Genomic DNA, 26,775 nt, shown 5'->3' on the forward strand with positions numbered 1-26,775 from the left:
TGAAAACCGAAATCACAAAGAGATTCCACTTACCCCACTGAAACAGCTACAATCAAAAAGACTAACAAGGATATGGGGAAATGGAAACCCTTGTGCATTGCTGACGGAATCGTAAAATGGTACAACCACTTAGGAAGACAGTTTGGCAGTTTCTTAAAATGTTAAATGCAAACTTATCATAAGACCTAGCAATTTCACTCCTGAGTACATACCCAAGAGAAATAAAGACATATGCTCATCTAAAGCCTGTTCACACATGTTCATTAGCAACAGTTTAATAGGCCAAAAGTGGAAATAACTCCAAAGTCCACTGACTGGCAAATGACTTAACAAAATGAGGCTTATTCATATAATGGAATACTATAAAAATCTTTTTTTGATGTCTTTACCACCGTTTAACTTTTATAATAATCTTCCATTGACAATTCAAATGTTCTATCTTGTGAAATATTCTATTTTTGTCTGTGGCTATAAAACATTTATTATTATTCTTTCAGGGTATATATCTTTTCTTTCCAACTAGTTTATAAACACCTTAGGAGTCCCGTTTTGGCTAGATTACATTTTCACTTATTAATCACTGCATTTTGGGAAACAATCATCTTTCACCCTATAACTATTATCAGCCTCTGCCGTTTTGGATATTTTTATGGGAGAGGGGGCATATGTGTGTGTGCTTAGTCACTAAGTCATGTCTGACCCTTTGCAACTCCATGGGCTGTAGCCCACCAGGTTCCTCTGTCCATGGGATTCTCCAGGCAAGAATACTGGAGTGTGTTGCATGCCCTCTTCCAGGGGATCTTCCCAATCCAGGGATCAAACCTGCGTCTCCTGCATTGGTAGGTGGGTTCTTTACCACTGAACCACCAGGGAAGCCAGGGGGCAAATAATAGAGCATAAGATTCAACCTAGTTTGAAGGTACTTATGAACACCAGACCTAGCAGTTTTAGTCTCAATCCAAACAAGATAAGGAAACTGGGGAAAAGATGAGAGAATCTGCAGAGAAGGCAGGAAAGGCTGATGCAGAGGCCTGGCTTTATAGGAAAGTCCTAAGCTGGCACAGTGGAGGATGCAGGAGACAACGGAAGTGGTGGTTCCTGGCAGTGCCTGGGCCTTTCCTGGGCCTTCCCAGGGTGGAAGGAAACAGAATAAAAGTTGCTTCCTGGGTTGCCTGAGCAGCCTCAAGGAAGGATCCCATGCCGTCAATAGGCTGATACTATAAGAAGCAATGAGCCCAAAGCTGTCCCTCAGAGGAGTCAGAGCATCAGTGAGGTCAGGTGTGGAGCCTGGATGCTGGGGGAGTCTTTGAACTCAGATGCCTTAGCCACAGAATGGGGGCTGCTGCCTGTGAGAACATGGCCCGGCCACAAGCAAAGGACATGATGGCCCCAGCAACATGTCGCCTCAGAGCTGCAGACACTCCTCCACTGACTCTACAGGACCCTGTATAAGCCTCCAGGATGCAGCGCTCATTTTGGGTGCAGGAAAAGGGTTAGGAATCTCTGAAGTTGGGACTTCCTTGGCGGTCCAGTGGTTAGGACTTTACCTTCCAATGCAGGGAACGTGGGTTCCCTGGTTGAGGAACTAAGATTCCACATGCCACAGGGCAAGTAAACCTGCATGCTACAAATACTAAGTCCAAGCTCTAGAGTCTGTGCTGCACAATAAGAGAAGCCTACACACCACAACTACAGAAAAATTTGTACATCATAACCCAGCTCAGCCAGAAAAAAAATCTCTGAAGTGACTGACTTCAGAGTTTGCCTGAAATGCCCAGACTAAGTGCTCAGCTCAGAAAGTGAGAACTCAAGAGGGAAACTAAAGCCACTCAAATAATTTCCCCCCCTAAGTATGTGGCCTGTGAAACTCAAATTGACTTCACCGTATGAAGGGCCAACCCAGCATTAACCGTGTGGCAAGGACTCAATAAACCTCACTCGGGGAGATTGGAGCCAGCATCACTGCCGGAGGACTGAGTGTCAGAGCCCCAAGATCGGAGATGAACAAATAAGTTGCTTTTTAAGAACATGAAACGGAACCTCTGCAAACAGTTTAACAGGAAAATGATGATGGGGAATGAGGTAAGAGGAATGGACGGAGTAGACAGCCACATGTGGCTAAAACTGTAGGATCAGGAAATGAATCCTACTGCCCACCATCAGCTTGAAAATAATCAGCCCCCCTTCCTGGGATCACTGCCCAGGACATGCTTTCTGAGGAAGATAGAAACCAGACTCCTGATGTTGTCTTTGTTCCGAGCAGTGGAAAGAGAAAAGCTCTTCTCAGACCCCTGGGAGGGCAAAATTTTCTCCATGAATCTCAAGCTTCAGTCCCTGGCTTTAGGATCATGCTGGATTAAAACACAGCTAGGATAAAGCTGTCAGGAACCCTCTGTGGATTCTGGGTCCAGCAGAACAATTCTGGTTTGGCATCCTTGTGGGCCAGTACGTCCCCAAGGCCCCAGCAGAGAGACAAGTCACAGGCAGCCAATATGCAGGGACTTCAGCCAGGCCCGAGGCGGGGGATCAGGATAGGGTTGATTTGGGATGAGGTACATGTTGGTGCAAGGGAGGTCAACTGACTCTGCTCCTGCACGGTTCTGAGAACAACAATCTATTGAAATATTGGAAGCACAGCCCTCTCTCCTGCTTTCAGGCCTCTATACTTGCTATTCTCTCTGCCAGGAGCACCACCCCCCTCCATGTGTCTGACCAGCTCCCACTGGCTTTCCGGCTGACTGCTTCACTGTCACCTCCCTCGGACCCCTGCACGGCATTAATCTCACCTCTCAAATTTATCTTCCTTACCATTGTGCTTACCACATGTAAAGGCTTAATAAATATTTGTTAAACGACAAGGAGGTGTATCAAGTTTCTGACCCTTTTCCTTCTGTAATGGAAAGCGGGAACGGAGCCAGAGCGGGCAATGAGCTCCAGGGAGGACTAAATCTATCGCCATCAATAAAGCTTTATGTGAAATGCTTTAACTAGGTAACTGACTGTGGTGGGCAGACCCCTGAGGAGGCTTCCAGTGACACCCTCCCTCCCTGCAGTCACCGTCTGATGTAATTCCCTCCCCTTGAACATGGGCTGGCTGTAGTGACTGCCTCTAACTGAAGCAGGCCAATGAGATACCATTTCTGAGATTGGTTGACGAGAGACATGACTTCTGTCTTGTCCACATGTGCTCTCTCCTCCTCTCACCCCGCTCACACTGAGGAAGCCAGCTGCCATCTTGTGAACTGCCCCGTGCAGAGGCTCACCTGGCAAGTAGCTGAGGGTGGCTTCCAGCCATGAGGCCAGCCTTGAACTGTGACCCTCAATCCTACAGCCCACAAGGGGTCCTGGCAACAACGATGTGATCTGCTGAGCCCTGAGGTGCCTGCAACCTTGTGAGAAACCCTGAACCTCAGCTTGTGAGAACCCAGCTAAATAGCGCCTGGACCCCTGACCCACAGAAGCTGTGAGTTAAGTTTGTTCTTCTAAGTCATTAACTTTCAGTGTATGTGTAGCCATGGATAACTTAGGTGCTAAGCTTGATTTTTTTTCTTTATACATTATTAGATCAGCCACATCTGAAGAGCATTTGACGGAAAGGGAGTAGGAGGGACAATCTGGGGATGCGACCAGGCCCACAGGCCCTCATGAGATGCCAAAGACCTTGGGATGAGGACCATGGATGGATGAGAAGAGGCGAGGATACGGGTTCAAGAAAAATTCTTCCTGATCTGAGAATGTGTGTAAATCCCTCAGCATAAGAGCCTGTCCTGAGGCTGAAAGTTTCGACCTCTTTACTTTGTTGATGACGACGGGACCTGGAGACAATTCTCGGCTGCGATTCCATTAACTTGTAGAGGAGGGGCTGCCACAGACACCACGATGGAATCTGACTCTCGCCCCGGATGAATGCCAAGGAGGCACTGAGGCTCGGTGGGAAGGGACCTGGGCTTTTCTGTCAATAGCACAGCATACGCATTTCAGTGTTTCTGGGGTTCAGTCTTCTAATCTGCAAACTGAGTGGCTTCACCGGTGACCTGTGAAGCATCTTTCAGATGCAAAATTCGGTGACGCTCTGGCCTTCACCAAGTTTGCCTCATCTCAGAAATGCTGAGTCACCAAGGCTTGGTCTTGGCTACAACCACCCTGTCAGTGAAGGCTCGTCCTTCGGGGACGCGTGGCGGCCACCTCAGGGTCACAGAGGCTGCTGTGCTTCTGATTTTCCTTTCTCATGAGCAGAGTCCACAACAGAGACGCCGCCCTCAGGCCCCTGCATGCAAAGCCCGTGAGGAGGTACAGAGAGCAGGCTGCTGGGGGCAGAGGAGGGGCTGTCTCAAGGAGACGGTTCAAAACAAGGTCCTTCTAACTCCCTAAGTAGAGTGGAGTGTCTGGAGCACTTGCAGCTGGAGGCAGAGGCGCAGGGCTCATGGCAGCGTTCCAGCTCGCTGACAGGCACCTGCAGCCCGGGTAGAGACGGCTCATTCTCTGCCCTCCGCAGAGACAGGTTTGTGCCAGACAGACACACTGAAGTCAGTGCAGATGGGAGCACTGCTGTGAGTGACAGCGCCCTGTCTCAAAGGCCCAGCGAGGTCCCAAGAGGCAGGCCCTCCCCGCGGAGACTGCCGAGTGCCCCTCCACACAGAACAAACAGCTCTAGCAGCAGCGGCACGATTGGGGGTTGGGGGGAGCATCACTGTTGGAACCTAGAGATTACTGGGAACCTGACACTCTCATAGAAATCAGCGAAGGTGGAGGGACTACTCAAATGTCTCTTAGCGGGTGGGGATAAGCTGTCCAGTGAAGGTCCCAAACCGCTGCATGCCTCTGAGTTTCAGTTGCTGGGAGAGCGGAGGTCAGCCTGGGGAGGCTTCGTGACATGCTCCCCGGTTTTAAGGTTTCCTGAGGCAAGGACAGTGGGACCTTGTTGAAATACAACCTATTACAAAGGCCTGAACATAGCACAGGCCAGTCACGTGTCCAACCAATAACTAAATACAAGAAATGCCCTGTAACTCAGGTTCTCTGAGTACAGAGGTCCCTTGTAGTTGAGAACAATTCTGTTGGCAAGACAGAGCTAGAGAAACGTTACAATGGGAGAGGCTCTCTCCTCTGCTGGCCCTTTGCTTCTTCTCAATCAGCAAAGACTCTGAGAAAGCTACATATCATGTTCCAAGAAAAGAGCTTGGAAGTTATGCACATCATGTCAGAGGGTTCATGATCCCAGGAAAACAGGCCCTGTTTCAGTTCAGCATTTATCTATATCTGAAGAGAGAGATGCCTTGAGAGGTCACAAGGTCACAAATAAATTAGTAACAAGATTAAGACAGATACCTGGGTTGTCATCTTTTTTTTTTTAAGAAGTTTTATTTATTAAAAAAAATTTTTTTGGCTGCACCCTGTGACATGTGGGATCTTAGTTCCCTGACTAGAGATTGAACCCATGAGCCCGCACCCTTGCACTGGAAGGTAGAGTCTCTCCTGGACCACCGGGGAAATCCCGCCTGGGTGTTCTAACTGTCCTACATTGCAGGGAGACTCCTAAGCACGCTGGCACCCCAGCACCAAGTTTCTGAGGTCAGACGGAACATGCATCAGATGAGACGTCCCACTGCCGAGGCCACGCAACAGAAATTAATTTCCACCACAACTGAAAAATGTGAGAAAGGAGAATACGGTGATTCTGGCTTAGTCTTCTGTTTGAGTGCAAATCTAATAGTGGAGCCAAAACAGGTGCAGAGAATGCCAGAGAAGGTGACTTGAGGACACTGTGAGTGAGACAGGGACTCAGGCTGTGGCAGAGAGCGGGGCTGCACAAGGGGTGAGGCTCTCTTTGTAGCAGGAAAACGATGTGTGTGTTGTCCTGGCCACGCTCGGCCATCTCCGGCAGGGTGCCTGGCACACAGTAGGGGCTCCATAAAGGCTATTTACTGCCCTTCTTTTTCCTGATGGAACAGGTATGAATTTTTTTTTTAATCTCCCCTGATACACATTACCATCAGGTAATCAAACCCAGGGAGGCTCATGGCAAAAAGCCTGATCTTGAGAGTTCATGCCCTCGCCAGAGCAACTATTAACAGCATCCCCTCCACACACACGCCCAGTGACAACTCTGAGCTAACCGGTTATCATGGTAACAGAAGGAGACACTTGAGTCTCCATTTTTCTCTCTCTGACTCATGGACACCTGCCAGGTAGCAGATGGCCTGTGTGGACAATTACCTTCATTTTGCTGCAGTGTACTCAAAATAAACAAACTGGCCTCTTTGCTGCCGATTTTCAGAGGCCCACTCAGAAAAACAACAACAACAACAACAAAACTCCAAGGAAACAACATTGGGAGAAAGGAACTACAAGCCTGAAATTTAGATGAGGCAACCATGAACATACAGAGAACTGGGATGTACAGAGAACGGACTTCGTTTTTTTCTTTAACAAAAAGTTACAAACAAACAAACAAAAACAACCCAAGACTATTTTGAGCTGCTGCTGATGGTGACTCTGCTGGGAAAATGCAGCTGTCTCATCGAATGTGGAAGTAAAAGGAGAGGGATTATCTGATGCTGCAATGTCTGTCCTGCTGCAAGATTTGAAAATAATTGCCTAATATGACAAGAGCTAAGACTCTGGGGAGTCAGGCACAGGGATGGAGGTGAGCACACAGGAGAACAGGTTTGAGGAGAGAAGAAAGATAAGCCACGTGGCAGTGAGCAAAGCAGAGGCCACGGTTCCCTCTGGGGTGAATTAGAAACAGGTAAAGAACATGCCTGGAAACCTTCCTCCCTCCCCAAAGTGTCTACCTCTGAGTATAAGGGCGGTGCAGCTTTTAAGGATGAACTTGGCTTCTCAACTCCCGAGAGAAGGGCCAGAGAGTTTGATGATGTGTCTCTTCTCTCAACACCATTAGTGTACATTTATGGTGTGTGTCTGCTGGAAGGATGGGGCCACCAAAACACCTGTCCTGAGGTCCCTCTGCAGAGGGCAGACACCTGTCTGTTCCCACTTCACTTCAGGAAACTCAGGGCTTACCCATGACCTTTCACGCACTGTGGGGTTAACTGCTTTGGATGGGAAACAGCAATGGCAGGATTGGTAGGTTCTGTGATCACGCTGCTGGCAACAGAGAGAAGGTTATGGTTCTTGGTTTTCATGACTCTGCCCCTATTCAATTCGAACTAAATTACACAGAAGACAAGGTTTATCCGAGGCTGAAAAGAGTGGAGGCAAGGTGTCTAGGTATCTTTCTGGGTGGAAGGAGGAAAGCATATTAAATTCCTGAGACTGTCTAAGAAGAACAACCTCTTAAAACTCACCATAAACCCAAAGATCAAAAGAGAGTTGAAATTTAAACTTTTAGATAGGGAAGCTCATAAATTCCAAGACTAGAATTACCCTCTTTCTGTTTGTTTCTCCTAGTTTGCCCAGGTCTATTTGAAAATGGTGTCCCATTAGTTCTCATCACAGGATTTCAAAGCTAGTTCTCAGCAAAATGATCTGGGACCTCACTGAGGGAAAAACCCTTATAAAATGAATACCAAACAGTGAGATTGTGTATTAGAAACCAAAAGACGACCGGATTCCAGGAGAGCAGAGTCCTTAATGCAGACATGAGTTCAATGATGGGTCAGGCAGAACCTATCAAAGCTATCTTAAAGTTCAGTGAATCAAATTTAAATGCTGCTTCTGGGTAAGTAAATGCTACTTCTGCTTCAGGGGCTTTCCTGGTGGCTCAGAGGTTAAAGCATCTGCCTGGAATGCGGGAGACCCGGGTTCGATCCCTGGGTTGGGAAGATCCCCTGGAGAAGGAAATGGCAACCCAGTCCAGTACTCTTGCCTGGAGAATCCCATGGAGGGAGGAGCCTGGTAGGCTACAGTCCATGGGGTCACAAAGAGTCGGACACAACTGAGCGACTTTACTTTCACTTTCTGGGTAAGTAAGGAAAACCTGTATGATGAGGTGGGGTACCTGATCCAGCACTGCCACTCTGAGTCCTTTATATGATAAGGTGGTTAAAATCCAGGCTTAGCAGTCAGGTGGACCTAGTTTGTATTCTAGCTCTGCCACTGACTAGCTGTGTGACTTGGGCAACTTACTTAACCTCTCTGGACTAAGATTCTTCACATGTAAAGTGGAGATTAAGTGTATCTTCACAGGTTAGCGGGCATGTACATAAATGCTTCACATGCTGGCTCATGGGGTACGACCTGCCACGATTCCATTTCGACAGGTGCAAAGTAATGGTATAAAGGGGCAAGGTCTCCACTCTCTGCAGGTTCACAGCCTCCTGGGCAATTTGGCATGTAAGCAGCTGGCCTACAAAGGAGGATGAAATAGCAGAGGTACAAAGGAAAAGGAACATAGAGGCAAGAGGGTTTAACTCTGACCTTCCAGAACAGGGTAAGGTTTCACAGGCGAGGTGGCAACTGAGAGCATCTTGGATGGTATAATTTCAATAGGCGGAAGCGGCTCAGGAACGGCAATCCAGGTGAGGAAAGGGCACAGAAGCTCCCCGAGAGAAGAGGCTGCTGGGTGTGGGGGTGGGTAGGGAGCATGTGCAGATACTAGCGTGCAGGGAGCACAGAAGATACATGGTGGGAAAGACAAGTGTGGGCCACCATCATCCAGAACCTTAAATAAATGGTCATCACGTTTATTTACTAGGCCACGGATGGGCAAACTACAGCCCATGGCCAAGTCCAGCTCGCCACCTGCTTTTTTAGTCTGTGAGCTAAGAATGGTTTTCACATTTTTAAGTGGTTTTATTTTAAATGGTTATATAAGTCCTTACATAATGCCTTTGATTTGGTGCACAAAGCCTGAAATGTTTACTACCTAACTCTTTAAGAAAAAGCTTGGTGCCCCTGCGATAAGCAATGGCAGACGGAGTCTGTGAAGGCTTCTGAGGAGGGATTGGTGTGGTCAGTCTGGTTGGATTTAGGAGTCTGGCTCTGAGGCAAAGTGAAGGTCGGATTGAGAAGCAGCAGGCAAGGAGATCAGGTGATGGAGGCTGGAATGAAGAATGGGGACAGGAGCTGGGAGGACAGGGACATAAGCAAGCTTTTGGAGAAAAATTTGACTAGACTTTGGCAACTGAGTGGGGAGAGCAGGGGGCTGGAAGAGAGCATGCATGTGGGGATTGCTGGCAGCGACATTAACAGAAGCAGGGCACGTGGACAAAGGGGTGATTTGTGGGGAAACGTGACTAGAAATCTTTCACCATCCATCCCATATCTAACCTTCAGAATAAGGGACGCTGAGAATGCTGCAAAGGCTCAGACTGGTATCAGAGAGAAAGGTTCTCAGATCCTAGTTCACCTACCAGGGATGTAATCTGGGCCTCTTGCAGTGGAAGCTCAGAGCCCTAACCACTGGACAGCCAGGGAGGTCCCAAGCAGCGCTTTTTTCACTGGGGATAACTGTACCTGATAGGAACCTGGTGGGGGCATATCACCGGGATTTAGTAGGTGGAGATCAAGGATGCTGCTAGGCATTCTGTAACATACAGAACACTCCTCACCCCCCACTACACACACACACACACACACACAAGTAATCTGGCCCCAAATGTCCATAGTGCTGAGGATGAAAATGTGGTTGACGGTGATAGCATTATGAGGTCCTAAAGAGAGTGGCCTGCCCAGGGCCTCTCTTCCCAAACAGTGAGCTGCTATGGAAGGAAGCGGGGGCCACCACTAGCTTCAGGTCAGGTTAGAAACTTCAAGGGGCCGAGAATAAACTTTGAGACTCTTCTGCACATTTGGGAGCTGTCCAGGGGCAGCTATAGGCCTGAGAGTCTCCTAGATTCTTGCTTGGTTTCCTGAGATCTGAGCTGGTTAAATATAGGAGCTGAAAACTGAAATATGAAAGCAGTGGATAAATATTGAATATTATATATAAGTTAATATGAAATATATAGTAATAAAAGCATGGAAGGATTTATGGTTAGCCAGCTTTGTAGAGCAATAATGAGTCGGCATGGTTTCTTATTAAAGATACCACTTTAATGGCTGAGTAGTATTCCACTGTATACATATACCACATCTTCTTTACCGATTCCTCTGTCAATGGACATTTAGTTTGCTTCCATGTCTTGGCTATTGCAATCAGTGCTGCAGTGAATACTGGGGTGCATTTATCCTTTCGGATCATGTTTTTCTCTGGATATATGCCCAGGAGTAGGACTGCAGGGTCATACAGTAGTTCTATTTTTAGCTTTTTAAGGAAACTCCATACTGTTCTCCATAGTGGCTGACTTAAAGGTACCACTTTAGCTGCAGGTAACTGTCTTTCTGCATTCTCTCTAATTTTATAAAGAATGCTTCTGTATTTCTTTCTTCTCTTTTTTTAAGCATTGGGCAATCTACACTGCAGCACCAAATGGGAGGAATTCTACTTGCCAAATTATGATTAGCAACAAATGGAGAAGAGTGCAAAGGAGTTTCCCATACTCTTTATAATATGATTCTTTGGCTGAAATTAAGCAGATGTTCATTTCAGTTAAGGACGCTAAGCCAGGAAGCTCCCTACCTTGGCACTGCTGTTAATTTGGAACATCAGAACCAGCCCGAGGTCAGCTATAAAACCCTAGAGATTGGTATGGCATCAGGACGCATGGAAACGCCAACAGATGCTCTCCAAGTGGAAGGTTATGGATTCAATCGCATGCCAAGTGAGGATGCTGAGTGAGGTCTCACAGAAATAGAGTGTAGGGAACCCTTTTTTCTGCGGGAGGCATCCCAGAATCCCAGAGCTAAGCCAAAAGAGAGGGATCATGGAAGAAGCTGATGTTGTTTTCTTAGGATGCTTTCTTTTGTCTAGAGAAGTGGAAGGGAGAAGGTTGGCATGATAAACCCTGGGGAAGGAGTTGGTTAGAGGGCCCAGAAAATGAACTGAAGGTCAGAGGGTTTCAAAGTCACAAAAGGAAACATCAGTCAAATGAACCCAAGAGGATTTCCGCAGACCGTTCTTGGTTCATAGACTTTCCCCAAATACACCGATTGGTATCAGTGATGAAAGGATCAAAGAATTGTGGACTGGAAATCTATAGAGGAGAAAATTGAGGTTTGTAAAGGTTATATACATGGTGAGACAGAAAAGACATGAGGTTTTGTAACAATCTATTCACATGCAACTCTGTAAGGTAAACTCCTTATTTAACTCCTTCCTTTGCTGAGGTGACACCAGTGGGGGTGGGGTTGAGCAGGCTGGACAAGAAGACAAAAGTCCATCTTTCAGAGCTGTCTACACTCTACCGTAATGAAATTTTCCTTTACAAGGTTGTTACCTTCTTGTCAAATCCTTGTCTTGATTGCCTTATTAACTTCCTCCTTGAAACTTTCTGGTTTTTCACGAGAACCCACAATCCTACCTGCTCTTTAGTCTTTCTGTCTACAATGGGTTTTCCTGTGTTTATGGGTTAAACTTTATGTTGCTAGCCCTGTTTCTCCACTAAATTTCCAGCAGCCTAACCCCAAATATCTAATAGACCAAACGAAAAGCTTGACTGTCTGCCGACTTTTTGTAGCTCGGTATGTACACCATCAGATCCAAGTCCCTTTCCTGTATCCCATGTCATCCTCCTGGTTCAATTTTTTCTAAGTCAATTTCCCAGGCTCTTGGGCTCGAAAACCTAGAAGTTACCTTCTTTTCTGTTGATGAGACCCAGACTGTAGTATTCTGGGGGCAGATATTATGTCCTAGGCTACTGGAGGGTGAACTTCTCCAGCTTGGTGTATGTTTTTCATATATTGTATGCATTCTGATCACAAGAACAAAAGATATAAATATAGTATAGGAGGAAAATAAACCAAGTAGGTAAGGCAACCTTTCAGCTTGTGATTGATGCCAGTTTTGAAAAATATTGGGAGTGCTGCAAAGAGTCAAAGCTATTTCCCTTATATTTTCAGGCTATAAGCTCTCTCTGTTTAAGGAGTTTTGGGGAAATGAAATGTAAGTACCTATTTTTCAATATTGCTATGACATTTTCTTTTGGAGAAAACAACAAAAAAACCCCAATAAGCTACCAGGTGCCTATAGAAAGTACAGGAGCCAAGACTGGTGAACGTGACCATGTTGGAAGACTTTCATGAGGCCATCTATGGGCAGATGGACAAAGAGTGGGACTGGGATCCAGGCTAAAGGTTTGGGGCAGAGTCAGAAAGTTCAGCACATTGGTCTTTGTTTACCAAAATCCATTAGTGCAGCTGGCCAACTTGGAAGGGAGGGCAGCAGTGGTGCCTAAGGCTCTGGTTATCACTGACCTGGCTTGTGTTTCTGACTATAGGGCATCATGCCAACCATGAAATAATGTTCGTACTATTTGAGTGTGGTATTTGCGTAGGATTTCTCTTTTGATCCTCCAAAAGGCCAAGCTCACCCACTGCTCAAATGAACATATGTAATAAGACATTGCTTGAAGATTAAATAAATAAATGGCAATCCTTTGCCTGTCAGGAAGCAGAAGACCCGGGCTTCTGTTACAGAATATGGTGCAGCCAAGGAATTCCAGAAAAATTTTTAAGAGGCATATGAATCACTTTTCAGTGAAACTGCATTCAAAGATGAAGTGAACCAAGAGGGAAACCGACCCATGAACACATCAAGGGGTTCACCAATAATCTCTTTAATGGACAATGAGGAGGGTTTTATTTGTTGTTGTTTAGCCTTTTTTTGGTAAGTACTTTCTCTTAAACTTACAAAGTTAACATTCATGAGGTCTGTCCTGGCAGAATCACAGGTCAACCATGGCTGTATTTGGTGAAGCCATGGTCAGAGAAGGGGGCTTCTGAGAGCTGGCCCACATCATGCTTTCTCTGGTTTAGTCATGTGGGGTGTTTGTCTGGTTCTGGAAATCAGAAAGGGCCTGGGGCAAGATCCACTCGATATCCCAACTGGCTGAAGTAGAGAGATGCCAAGTGTGGGCATGTTCTCTTGGTGAAATCCCCAAGATCCTCTAATTACATAATTTTCAGAGTACCACCTATGTAACTCTCTGGATCACTACTCTTCGAATTGGGATCAAGGTCACCCCTGTCCCCTATCCTTATGCATTACTGTCTACAGTCTTTAACTCTGATGCTGATCTGTATATAAAAAGCAATGATCTTCTAATAAAAGGAACTGGAGAAATGTTTACACGCTACATGAGTAAAGTGAACCGTTGCCCTGGATAGCTTATTTTATTTGGCATTAGCAATGCAGCAGTGAAATTTTATGGAACGCCGAGTCTCTGAGAAAAATGGACCCTTAAGGTGTCCCTAGAATAAATCTGTACACTGAAATCCCTCCAGAGTAGGGTTGGGAGACTGTTTGACCTTGAGGGAGTAGTCCAGAGCTCAAGGCCACTATCAAAGCAGGGCTTTCACCAGTCTGTTGCTACTTTAGTGTACCCCTCTGCACCACACTTCTGGTTATGGGCATTGGGTTCTTACTAAGCCACGTTCAAAGTGTTTTCAATGGATACAAACAATTACAGGTATCCTGCATTTTATAGATTATTTGTGCTTAAAAAAGAGAGGATGTTCTTACTCCACATAATCTATCTGTTCATTAGAGCGAAATAATAACAGAGTTAATAAAAATACTAATATATTGGCTTGTTCTTCCTATTCTTTTGGTAAAGCTGAAAATTGTTTTTCTGATTCTTTTTATAAAGGACATTTCTGAACCATCATTTAGTCTCTTGGATAGATCTACCTATTATATGGAAGTACCTTGAGCAAAATTACTGCTTAGGTTCTTGAACCAGTTATGTCCCTTAAAAAAACCTATAAATTTACACAGTTTTTAAGTCAATATCGTATATATTTCGTTAACACAAGCTTTCATTCAGCAACTATTTATTGAGTACCTGCCATGTGGCAGGCGCTGGGCTAGTGGCTAGGGGATGTCATAGTGAAAAAGGCAGACAAGGTCCTTTAATTATGGTCTGACGATTGTCATGGGCCTGATTAACCCTGACTCAACCGATATAATCTAATTCCTGGGTCTGTTAAACTGTAGGGTATATCATGGGTCGAACAGTCACTCAGTGAAGTCTTATCTGAAACAGCCAGGCAGTTCTACCCTTAATTACAAACCTAGGATCTGAGAAAAAAGAAGGGGGAGGAGGAAAGAAGGGGGAGAGGAAAGACAGAAGAATTATCAGCTGAGGTACTAATGTCACAAAAGTACTGGAAAAGTGGCAGAGGCTGAAGGTAGAACCACAGCCCCAAAATCACAGTTAAGGTCAGTTATCATCCATTTCCCTCAAATTCCCCAAAAGCCAAAATAATCCCTGAAAGGGAAGAAGGCAAATAGTATCAAAGGTTCTCTATAATGGATTTACAGAGCCAGTGTGGGGAAGGGTGTCTAGTAAATTCTTCATTTAAAAAGTCTTATAATTATTTTACAACCCATACAGGGTAATGCACTTTGATAGAGAAGAAATTAAACTCTACCAGTCTGAACCGGGAGGAAGAAAGGGTGACGACTTAGTTCTGCAGTAAACACCTTTTGGTGCTTCGATCAATAATGATACAGATTAAAGCAGATGCTTGAGTTCTAAAGCTGTATGGTCTTCCCAGCTGTACATGTTACAAATATGGGTGAACTAGGCAAAGCCAGTCTATTCAAATTTGCACCTCACTGAGAAGGCAAAGGCAACCCATTCCAGTACTCTTCCCTGGAAAATCCCATGGATGGAGGAGCCTGGTAGGCTGCCGACTATGGGGCTGCACAGAGTCGGACATGACTGAAGTGACTTAGTAGCAGCAATAGCTAAGTCTTAGGTGGGTCCAGTTTAAACCTGTGATGCAGACTGAGGAAATTTCTACCTGCATCCCCAGAGCAGGATGTTTTACCTCACATCACAGTGGGGAAGGATGAGGGAAAAACAATTTGTACCAATTCCTGCTCTGGACAGTCCCCTGGGACAGTGAGGACTACAATGTGAGCTCAGGACCTCAGCGACCAAGAACTCCCAACACACGTACACAAGTAGCTTGTTCATGGCAGGCTCCAGAGATCTGGGTCTAGCTTCTCATTTTGCCAGTCTCAAGGAGAGTATGATCTCACACACGATCAAAGGTCACTGGAATGAACATGTTGTTATTTAATCCCCTGTCTGCTCAAGGTCAGCTTTAAATTGACCTGAGAACTAATATGCCAGAAGTGATCATTTCTGATTCCTGGACTGCACAGTAATCCATAAAATTTTTTAAAAATGAAGCATCTCTTGGAAGCCCTTACTACTGCCGTTAAAATAAATATCCACCATGTTTGTCCTCCTCTGAAATGTGTTCTCAGTAAGTTATGCGGTGTTCTTGATCACATACTTTGCTGCCACATTCAGAGTGGACTCAGGAGATGCTAGTCTGAGTGGATGGTTGGAGGAAGTTCCCAGCAAACAGTTTCAGCTGTAAAGCACATCTCTGGGGCATTACCAGCACCTGCTTTTCTAATTCTTCTAAACAAACTGGAGGATCATCAGTTCAGTTCAATTCAGTCGCTCAGTTGTGTCCAACTCTGTGAGATCCCATGGATTGCAGTACGCCAGGCCTCCCTGTCCATCACTAACTCCCAGAGTTTACTCAAACTCATGTCCATTGAGTTGGTGATACCATCCAAACATCTCCTCCTCTGTCGTCCCCTTCTCCTCTTGTCTTCAGTCTTTTCCAGCATCAGCGTCTTTTTCAATGAGTCAGCTCTTCCCATCAGGTGGCCAAAATATTGGAGTTTCAGCTTCAGCATCAGTCCCTTTGATGAATATTCAGGACTAATTTCCTCTAGGATGGACTGGTTGGATCTCCTTGCTGTCCAAGGTACTCTTAAGAGTGTTCTCCAACGCCACAGTTTAAAAGCATCAATTCTTTGGCGCTCAGGTTTCTTTATAGTCCAACTCTCACATCCATACATGACTACTGGGAAAACCATTGCGTGGACTAAATGGACCTTTGTTGGCATTGTAATATTTCTGCTTTTTAATATGCTGTCTAGGTTGGCCATAACTTTCCTTCCAAGGAGCATCTTTAAATTTCATGGCTACAATCACCATCTGCACTGATTTTGGAGATCAAGAAAAAAAACATCTCTCACTGTTTCCATTGTTTCCCCATCTATTTGCCATGAAGTGATGGGACCGGATGCCATGAGCTTCGTTTTCTGAATGTTGAGCTTTAAGCCAGCTTTTTCACGCTCTTCTTTCACTTTCATCAAGAGGCTTTTGAGTTCCTCTTCACTTTCTGCCATAAGGGTGGTATTATCTGCATATCTGAGGTTATTGATATTTCTCCCAGCAATCTTGATTCCAGCTTCTGCTTCATCCAGCCCAGTGTTTCTCATGATGTACTGTGCATATAAGTTAAATAAGCAGGGTGACCATATATAGCCTTGACATACTCCTTTCCTGATTTGAAACCAGTCTGTTGTTCCATGTCCAGTTCTAACTGTTGCCTCCTGACATGCATACAGATTTCTCAGGAGGCAGGTCAGGTGGTCTGGTATTCCCATCTCTTGAAGAATTTTCCAGTTTCTTTTGATCCACACAGTCAAAGGCTTTGGTATAGTCAATAAAGCAGAAGTAGATGTTTTTCTGGAACTATCTTGCTTTTTTGATGATCCAGTGGATGTTGGCAATTTGATCTCTGGTTCCTCTGCCTTTTCTAAATCCAGCTTGAACATCTGGAAATTCATAGTTCACGTACTGTTGAAGCCTGGCTTGGAGAATTTTGATCATTACTTTGCTAGTGTGTGAGATGAGTGCAATTGTGCAGCAGTTTGAGCATTCTTTGGCATTGCCTTTCTTAGGGATTGGAATGAAAATTGATATTTTCCACTCCTGTGGCCACTGCTGAGTTTTCCAAATTTGCTGGCATATTGAGTGCAGCACTTACACAGCATCATCTTTTAGGATTTGAAATTACTCAACTGGAATTCCATCACATCCACTAGCTTTGTTCATAGTTGCTTTGTTCATAGATGCTTCCTAAAGCCTTGACTTCGTATTCCAGGATGTCTGGCTGTAGGTGAGTGATCACACCATTGTGGTTATCTGGGTCATGAAGATCTTTTCTGTGTAGTTTTTTTGTGTATTCTTGCCACCTCTTCTTAATATCTTCAGTTTCTATTAGGTCCATATCATTTCTGTCATTTATTGCGCCCATCTTTGCATGAAATGTTCCCTTGGTATCTCTAATTTTCTTGAAGAGATCTTTAATCTTCCCATTCTATTGTTTGTTATTGCAGGATCATACTTCCCTGAAATTAAGTGTGGTCATATGTCTTGCTATGACCAGTGGAACAGAGTGGAAGTGATATGTGTCACTTCTTGGAAAAAGCATTTAAGGGCTGGGCTTCACCTTCCATCCTGATCATTTCCTGCTTTGCCCATGTGAATGTTCCCAGTGATACAAAGGTCCCGTAAGATGAAAGTAATACATGATGTGTAAGTGAGGAAAACACAAAACCAAATAAATCAAAGACAGAAACAAGATTTCGTTACATTAAAGCTACTGAGATGTATGGGCTTGTTGCCTACTCTGACTTCATCTTTGTCTTCTTTCCCTCTTTTTGACAGTCTCCTTTTCTCTTTTCTTGCCTCCTCCCCTCATTACTCATCTCTTCCATCTTTTCCCTATGATTCCATTGCTCTCTTAACTGGAAATAATAGTAAATATAATGTTTTATATTCCTATTCTTAATTTAAAACATGGACAAATTTGCTTTTTGAATAAGAAATGAGGACATTTGAATAAGAAATGAGTACAGTGAATGACATAGTTCACTTAAAAAAAAAAAAGCCTTGAGGTTAAATTAAAAATCAGGTTTAGTTTGTATAAAAAATGTATGCTTTGAAAACCTTACTATATTATATAAAGATATGGTGTTACCATTGTTGATATACCCTCAGTTGATTCCAGTGTGGGTTAGTGGCTATCAGGAAAAATAAAAACAAACATAAACCTTCCCTAAACACCAAGCAGCGCAGAAAAACCAGAGATCCCACTGGAGTAGTTCTGAACAGGAAATCACTTACAGCATGATCAACCACTTAGCTTTCATTGGTAACTTTGTTAAGAAGGCTGCTGGAGCTGGAACACTGAGAAGACTATTTAAGACTAAAGAACATCTAAAGTTATCAAAGGAACTCTGATGCACATCTTCATGCACACTCATTCACAACATAGTATTTAGCCCCGAGGTCACCCCCACCATCCTGAAAGTTTTTTCAAGCAATTAAAGTCACCCTAATCACGAAGCAGCAGAGAACATAAGTGCAGGAAATGCAATTATAGCCTGGCTAATCATGCATATTTAAATAAACACAATAGATGTGTACTCTGAAGACAAATTCAACAAGCTCTGGTTTCAAATAAGAACATGCACTATTAGGTAAACATAACGAGGGCTTTTAGGCCATTTTACAACACGAGGGAGAGAACTGATGAGGGTTTTACACAAGACCAACTCTGCAGAAATGATCTGGATGCAGGGAGGAGAGGAGAAGGTATGCAACAGTTATATGAGGAAAAGAAGAACATGCAAAAGGAAGCAAGAGGCGGAGAATTCTGAAGTTCACTTACTGCCTGTTTTTGCTCTTCCTCCTAGAGGTGGTGAAGATGAAAAAAACAGTAGAGGGAAAAAAGGAGAGAAATTAATGCCCATCACCACAAACATCTGGAACAAAGTGACAGAACAGGGCAAACCAGGTCAGACCCATGAGTTCAGAGACCCAAGAGCCTGACCACCATCACAGCATCATCAGGTGGATAGTGCAAATGGCAAGTTTATGCCACATCCAGTTCTTTAAATGCTAAGTTCTAGAGTTAGAGGGAAAGAACCTCATAAAACCTCTAGTCCAACTTCCCCTTTTATACACAAAAAAGACCTGACTTGCCCAAGGTTACATCACTATTTGAGGTAAACTGAAAGAAGGAGCTCAACCATGACTCGAAAGCTCAATGATCATTCTGTTTCACCATTCACAATATTCACAAGTGTTTAGATACACTTCTCTATGCCAGTGGTTCTCAAAGTGCAGAACACAGACCAAGCAGCAGCAGCATCACCTGGAAACTGGTCAGAGATGCGTGCTTTGCCCTGTATCCCCCTAGACCAAGAGAATCGGGGTAAGGGCAGCACTGTTTCATGAGCCTTTCAGCAGATTCTGAATCCTGCTAGTTTGAGAACTAGTGCTCTTAAGAACTTCCTAGACACTAGAGATTCCATCTGGCCACAGATTGTTTTATTTAGTCTCCTCTCTTCCACGTGTGGAGCTTTTGGTCACTGTGTGGTCCTTCTCAAGGATGCACATGCATCCCCTTCCCTTCCCGCTCTAAACTGGAAACTGCTTCAAGGTCCTAAGAGGGTTTTCAAAGAGAGTTCTCATTACTCCAACACAGGTTCGTTTACTCCTCCCTATGCATGAAGCACTAGAAACATGAAGGTAAGGTATGGTCTCTGTCTCTCAGAGCCTTACAGGGATGGTACTCAGAGAAGGCCTCTCCTAACCCTTAGCTCTCAGAAGGCAGCTGTAGACACTGAAGAACGAAGCACAGCGAGGAGGAGATAAACACTTCCGAGTTCCTCTCTCTTCAGTCTTGTGCTTCTAAGTTACTCTTTTAATGGGTCTCTTCGCTTCCTTTTTCTGTGCCTCATCATGGGTAACTGTGGTCATGACACCTCTGCTCTTTGCCCAAATACACAAATCTAAAAGCTGTTCAATGGTTCCATTTAAATTGGATCCATCCATGCAGACTGTCTTTACTAAACATGTGTGTAGGAAGTCTTGGGAATAGATACGTGATTCTCAGTCTGCTGATCTGGGAGCAATGGTGAGAATGATTTCAGTAAAGGCAAGGAATTATAAAAGGGAGAGGAATAGTAAGAATCTGGAGAGAGTCATTTTATTCCTGCAAGGGAGAGACATGCACTGGAAATTAAATGGGCACCAACAATATCTTGAGGAAACTCCAGTTCAGCACCGGAAGATATTCTTCGTTATCAAAGCCCCAGCTGCTAGATGCCTGGCCAAACCTAGAACCACAAGCACCCAGGCAAAGAGGGGCCTGAGTGTTAGCGGAATTCACCTGAAGAAGTTAGCATCTTCCAGCTTTTGCATCTGGTATGCATGGCTCCAGTTAGAAGGGGTTAGAGTTTTACAGTTGGGGAACGACCTTCCTGCCTAGTCAGGCTTCCCTGTGAGGCAGCACATTTTTCTCCCATTCATCCGGCAAGGCAAATAGCCACAGAAGAGTTATTAAACAATTCAAAATGTGTTTACTGCTGGCATTAAATGTTGAAATGGAAATTGGTAGGGGAGGAACAGGGCAATCCTGACAAGTTGGAATTGCATCTGAGATCAAAAGACCAGTATATAATGTCTTAGAACTGTTTCTAAGATACCTTATTCTCACTGCTTTCTCCACGTTGGGTATTGAAGACAACATCACCTTGGCTCAACAGAATAGGGAAGTTCAGAAAGCAAGGTTTCATGTTTGCACATTTGTGACTCTGCTCTATAGAATTTATCCAACGACATAAGATCATGATAATTTGCAGTAGATGTATGTCAGGTTAGGATGGGGTGAGTGGACAGGGCAGTGTTTCTAGGACTCAGAGAGCCCCCATGTGCATTGGGATTGGCAGAGACTTTGGTTAAGTGTTACTTAGGATGCTGTTTAATCCAAATTCACCAAAGTTAATCAGATAAAGGCTCTGTCAACATAATAAACAGGTCAGATATAAAGTCTTAGAACCTTTTTGTTATCAATTAGTTGGGGTCAGTAAAGATTGACTGATGACAAGTCAGGCATAGGAGCCAAGTTAATTTAAAGGCGGGTAATAATGCCTTAATTATAAAGTACAAATCTAGGATTGCTCAAGTTACCTGAAAATATGGGAGATCCATCCACGTGGGGGATATCTGGCTCAGTGGCCAGAATAATGTCACAGCCATTGTATTTATTGTCATCTATATTTTAAAAATTCATATTCCAAATCTCATTTGCAAATGAGGTTAAAATTTAAAACTACAGAATTCATTTGGTAAATGTATTTCAAAAGTAATATTGGAAAAATCAAAAAAGAGGCAAAAAAATACTGGGAACATGATTTAGAAACAAACACCAACATACAACCATTTCTGGATCAAATAGGAAGTTTGAGATAGAGGTTCATCAGGGGAAAAAAATGTAAAGAAAAGATACATCCTGAAACATGGGTACTTGAGTGTCAGTCTGTATTATGTCATTTGGGAAAAAACAACAATAAGGAGGCACCTGATACTCCCTGGTGACAGGGACTGAGTCTTAGTCACCATTATATACCACATAGCAAAACAGGACTCTTAGGAACTCAATACGTTTCTGCTAGATAAATGATTTTTACCCTGCCTTATCCCCCCTCCGCCAAATTTACGATTTCTGCTGAATGAATTAATAAACAATGGTGACACTTCACATGTATGCTTCTTCAAATTATCAATTTTCAGATAAATAGACACAGTATATAGTATTTCCCTGGAACAATAAAATTAAAGTATTCCACGTGAAATAGAAACTTACTGTGTGGTATACTTTAATTCATGAGTATCCCAGATCATGTGGCTCAGTTGTCCATCTGACTAACTACTTACAGCTGTTTTATGAGGGCACTAAACGCGAGCGGACTGAACATGAATGAAAGCAAGACAGTCCTTTGAAATTAAAATTAGAATTCTGAAGGGTACTTTTACTATTTGTTGGTAAATGTAGTTTTCATAGTAGGAAAACATCTTTGAGATTTTAATAGAAGTCAATGATTCCTATGTATAACCTTTTAGAAGTGCATATAATACACAAATTAAGGTTATGCTGTAGCCCTTTTAGGAAGCTGGACACAAGGTCTGAGATTTTCAACTGTGAATTTTAATCGATGGATTAAAAAAGATGACATTCCTGGTTTATGTTTTCAAATCCCTTCTCCCTTTTTGAATGACCACAGCCTGTCAGGTGGATAATGATAAGGCATTTAAGAACCTGGAAGGGGATCCTACAAAACAGAGCAGTGAGGTCCTGCTTATTTTACTGAAATTGTAATTAAAAGACAACAGCTGGAAATACAAAGAAATGGAGGGTTTGGGAACAGAGTTGCAGGTATCAGCTCCCTCTGCTTAGGCCTTGAATACAAGTATCAGGGCTACACAGCAAGGTCAGGGTAATGCACATGGGACCAGGGCCAGGAACTCTGAGGAACACGAAGGCCCATCAGCTGATGAGGCCCACCAGCTGACGGGAAAGCTTTCTGTGATACTTAGGGGAAATGCATTCTGACTTCCCTTCAGTTTGCATAAACATTTTTGCCTTTTACAAAAATCACCCCGGGGTACCTTCCCATTTATGTTCTGGGTAATATCTGAGAAACATTTTCCTGAAAGGGAGGTAAATCCCCTATAGCCTTCTGTCCTTTGGGTGGACTAACCCCACATCAGTGGAGCTTTCACAGCCCTGTATAGCTCCAGATGCTGCACTGGCCCAGTGTGTTTAAGCTCGCCCCTGCTCTCTTGAGTGGGTGACTGGGTTGCCTGGTTGGGTACTTGACAGCTATTTGAGGGATCTGGGCCAGGTTTTAGGCATAAGGTTTTCTTTAAACAAGACCCATTTAGACAAACTATTTCTCAGGAGAAATCCTGCTAACAGGGTTAATGTAGAAATATGTCTCCAAATACCCTAATACCCAGGACCAAAGCTACAAGAAACTCAGCTTAAAACTAAAAGAAATGATTGTCTCGAGCAAGCCAAAAGTCAGTTCAAAACACAAACACTCCATTTACCCAAGCTGCTAATACCACGAGCTTTATTATTAAAGGGCGGGCTGATGATGAAGCTGAAGAAAAGTCTTCCAGCTGACCTATTCCTGGATTTCCCCTCCAAGTCCAGACCCTGTCACTCCAGGCCTGAATGGTTTCACTAGCCTCCTATTATCCTTTAGTTTCTCCTCTTACTGACCTGTCGCGTACATTTTCCTAAACTATTGTTTCAAAACCTTTCATGACTTCACCTTATCACAGGATTAAATCCACCCCCTTAGCCTGGCTTCTGAGGCACTCAACACTGGATTTCCATTCTGGCTTCTAACTCTGTGCCATACCATGAAATACAATGGTTTCAGAGTATAGACAGAAAGACATTAGGAATTTACAGCATAAACAAATGTACCCTGGTATTGCTGCTACAGGGCTGGTAAATATTTCTACTCAGTGCCAGGCAAGCTGTCCAGATGAGGACATTTAAATGCCAAGCATACCTTTGCTCTAGGGTATGGGGGCTGTAATATCTTTTCCAATAAAAAGTACTGAAATTATTCTATATTTTTTCAAGCCCCAATATACCAAACCTAGAGCTATCTGCTATTTTATTGCTCCTAATAGAGCAAAATTATCGATTAGAGTTGGTTTGATTAGGTTGGTTTGCCTCTATAATACTGATTAAAATAGCACACAATATTTGGTAAGTATTCGAGTACACTATTTGAAGCTTTATCTTAAAAGAAACTTTATATAACTGAGAAATATTCATTTATATATAGCTAATACTCGATGGACGTGAGTCTGAGTGAACTCCAGGAGTTGGTGATGGACAGGGAGGCCTGGCGTGCTGCGATCTTATTTATAAACATTCTTATTTATTCATAAAAGCACATCACTCTGGTTCTGGTTACTAATTTTTTGTAATTGGGCTTTAAATAGTTAACCCTTTAGCCTCATCCTGTTCTGACATCACAGGAAAGGCAGAAGCTGAGCTGGGGGTGAAGATGGACAAGAAGAGCTGAGCGGGGGGAGGAGCCTGGCCGCTGCTCTTACCTTCAGTAGCTTCATCAGCCCTTCCAGCTGGACCATCAGCTCCCTCCTGCTCTCTTGCAATGCTGACATCCTCTGCTCCAGCTCATCTTTCCTCTGCCTGTCAGAAAGGAAAGGTTCATGAGAAACGAAGAGATGAGGCTCTGATACTGGACATGTAAAATGGTGGTATATCTGTTTTGCCCACTTTACTGCTATGAGAACAGCATGTAAGACTGCCTTCGAAAGTATACACTGCTGTAGAGCAAAAAAGTATTGTTAATATTATTAAAGTCATTTTTTTAATTCTTCCGGAAGTCAAATACCTCATTTACACAAATTAGTTCAAATTTAAATTAACAGTGGAGAAAAATGTGTGAAAACTGCTCAGATAAGATGGGATTCAGTTGTCAGTGCTCCCAGAACCACCCATCAGGCTCAGAAAGTGTGACAGAGTTGAGGATGACTCTGTCTCAGAGAACTTGGTTTCCCTGAGGACAGATTTCATGCCATCAAGTCTAGGTCGATCTGTCCAAACCCAAACTTAAGACTTTCCTTCCTAAACGGTTCTCTTTCTCAATTTCCCCATCTCTCCTACTTTTTCTTCTAAGCTTTTATGGCTGAAAAACTTGATCCTGTTTGATACTTTCCTGTTCATTTCCTAGATTTCATCAGTCACCCAATTCAGATGATTTCTGAATATCACATGTCTATCTTTCTATTCCTGCTTCTCGGACTTTATCCAAGTATGCTTCACCTCACACATGCAATGGTCTCCTAGCTTGACTAATCCTGATTTCACCTAGGATGACTGGGAAAAAAGCACTGGAGGCCCACTATTTTACTCACTATGCAACCTTGGACAAGTCACTTAACCTGTCTGAGTCTCAATTTTCTCTTCTCTAAAATGGAACTAATAACAAATTACTAACAGTAACATTTTAAAAAGCTTTCTTGATGTGGATGATTTTTAAAGTTTTTATTGAATTTGTTACAATATTGCTTCTGTTTTATGTTTTGATTTTTGAGTGGTGAGGCATGTGGGATCTTATCTCCCCAACCAGGGATTGCACCCACACTCCCTGCATTAGAAGGTGAAGTCCCAACAACAGCACTATCTTGAAGATCAAGGAAGATGATGGACATGAAAGCATTCTGTGGCCTTCACAATGCTACTCAAAGGAAAGCCGTACTCCTTTCATCATCTCATGTAATAATCTAAACAGCAGACTTTTCCTAGCATCACTGACTCTGCCTTGCATAGCCATTGGCCACAGGTGAGTACTCAGCACTAGTCTGAACTGAGATGCACTGTAAGTGTAACTTACACACTGGATTTAAAAACTTAGTGTGAATGAAAGTAATATATCACAATAATTTTTAATGTTGATTAAATGTTGAAAAGATAATATTTTAGATTAGGCAGGTTAAATGAAAGAAGTTTTAATGGCACCTACTTCCTTTTAGTTTTTCAACACGGTTGTTAGAAAAATTTTAGTACATAGATGGCTCACATTATACTTCTATCAGAGAGAATACTGCTACAAACTCTACCTACATTTGATCCAAAGTTCCTTACTTCCCTTTCTCTTCTGTGTCTGGACCTCCAGCCACGGTTCACTTTTTCCTAAGCAGATGGCATCACTTTACGACTGAGTATTCCCCTGCTCTCTTCCAAATACTATTTATTCCTTAGTGTCCATCCTAAACGTCACTCTTTTCAGGAAGCTATTCCTGATTACTTCAGTGGATATTGGATCCTGCTTATTTAATCACTATAGCAACCAGTGCTTCTCTGGGGCACTTAATTTATTTTACCTTGTACTGCTGTCATTCATACCATGACGCAAAATCTTTGAGGTCAGGGGATGAGCCTTACTCATCTCTGCATATACTGAATGATTAAGAGAATATCACACATCCAGTGTGGACTCAATTAACATCGTGAACTTAATGAAATCATTATTTGAAGCTCTCGAAGGATTTCCAATGACCTATCACTTAAGGCTCTCAGAATCTGGTCTCAATTATCCAACTAATTTTATCTCCCATCACTGGTACTCTAAAGATTAATTCACTGGATGGCTGAAAACAAATTCTTAGCTTCAAGATTCTTCCCTCTCTCTGAAATGTGTTATATTTATTGGGGAATCTTGCTGAACCCCAACTCTGTATCTAATCTTAACCACACTTCATTCAAACCATAGCTACCTTTCATGGTTCAGCCCAAATTCCACCACCTTTGGGGACAAACTGCTTCTGAATTTCTCCTAATATCCACACTACTTATTATTAACATTGTACAGTATTACTTAGTTGATTAGAAATTTATTTTATGTTTTGTTTCCAAAACAAGATTATAACTTTTTAAGATAGAATCATTGTCTTCTTCATACTCCCTAAATTTCCAGCACAGGTATAAACTCAATAAGGAGTGGACTCATTCAGTTTTCTAGAAAGTCTTTCTTCCCTGAACCCCCAAGACTGGATGCAGTATTCTTCCTCTGTGCTGCTGCTGCTAAGTCGCTTCAGTTGTGTCTGACTCTGTGTGACCCCATAGACGGCAGCCTACCAGGCTCCTCTGTCCCTGGGATTCTCCAGGCAAGAATATTGGAGTGGGTTGCCATTTCCTTCTCCAATGCATGAAAGTGAAAAGTGAAAGTGAAGTCGCTCAGTCATGCCCGACTCTTAGCGACTCTACGGACTGCAGCCTACCAGGCTCTTCCATCCATGGGATTTTCCAGCCAAGAGTACTGGAGTGGGTTGCCATTGTCTTCTCCGTCCTCTGTGCTATGCAGCATCAAATAATTACAATACAAAATGGCAAAAATGAATGAACTACAGCTATCAGTTCTTGCAGCTACATGGAAGGATCCTAAAGAACAGTATTAAGTGGGAAAAATGTCTCAGAAGACTGCATATTAGTTTCATTTCAATAAAGCTCAAAAAGAAAACTAGACACTCTATTGTGTGAACATACACACAT

General features: G+C 43.4%; 1 protein-coding gene across 1 annotated transcript in view; it reads right to left on the reverse strand.

The window, feature by feature from the left end:
• Positions 1-26,775, reverse strand: part of DTNB (dystrobrevin beta) — a 209,167-nt gene that overhangs the window by 17,848 nt on the left and 164,544 nt on the right. The window contains exon 14 of the mRNA XM_068964051.1: positions 23,814-23,910. Within this exon, the coding sequence (XP_068820152.1) occupies positions 23,814-23,910 (97 nt within the window). The remainder of the gene's footprint in view (positions 1-23,813; positions 23,911-26,775) is intronic.

This window comes from Capricornis sumatraensis, chromosome 1 (assembly GCF_032405125.1).
Source record: "Capricornis sumatraensis isolate serow.1 chromosome 1, serow.2, whole genome shotgun sequence".
In the NCBI taxonomy this organism is placed as follows: Eukaryota; Metazoa; Chordata; class Mammalia; order Artiodactyla; family Bovidae; genus Capricornis; species Capricornis sumatraensis.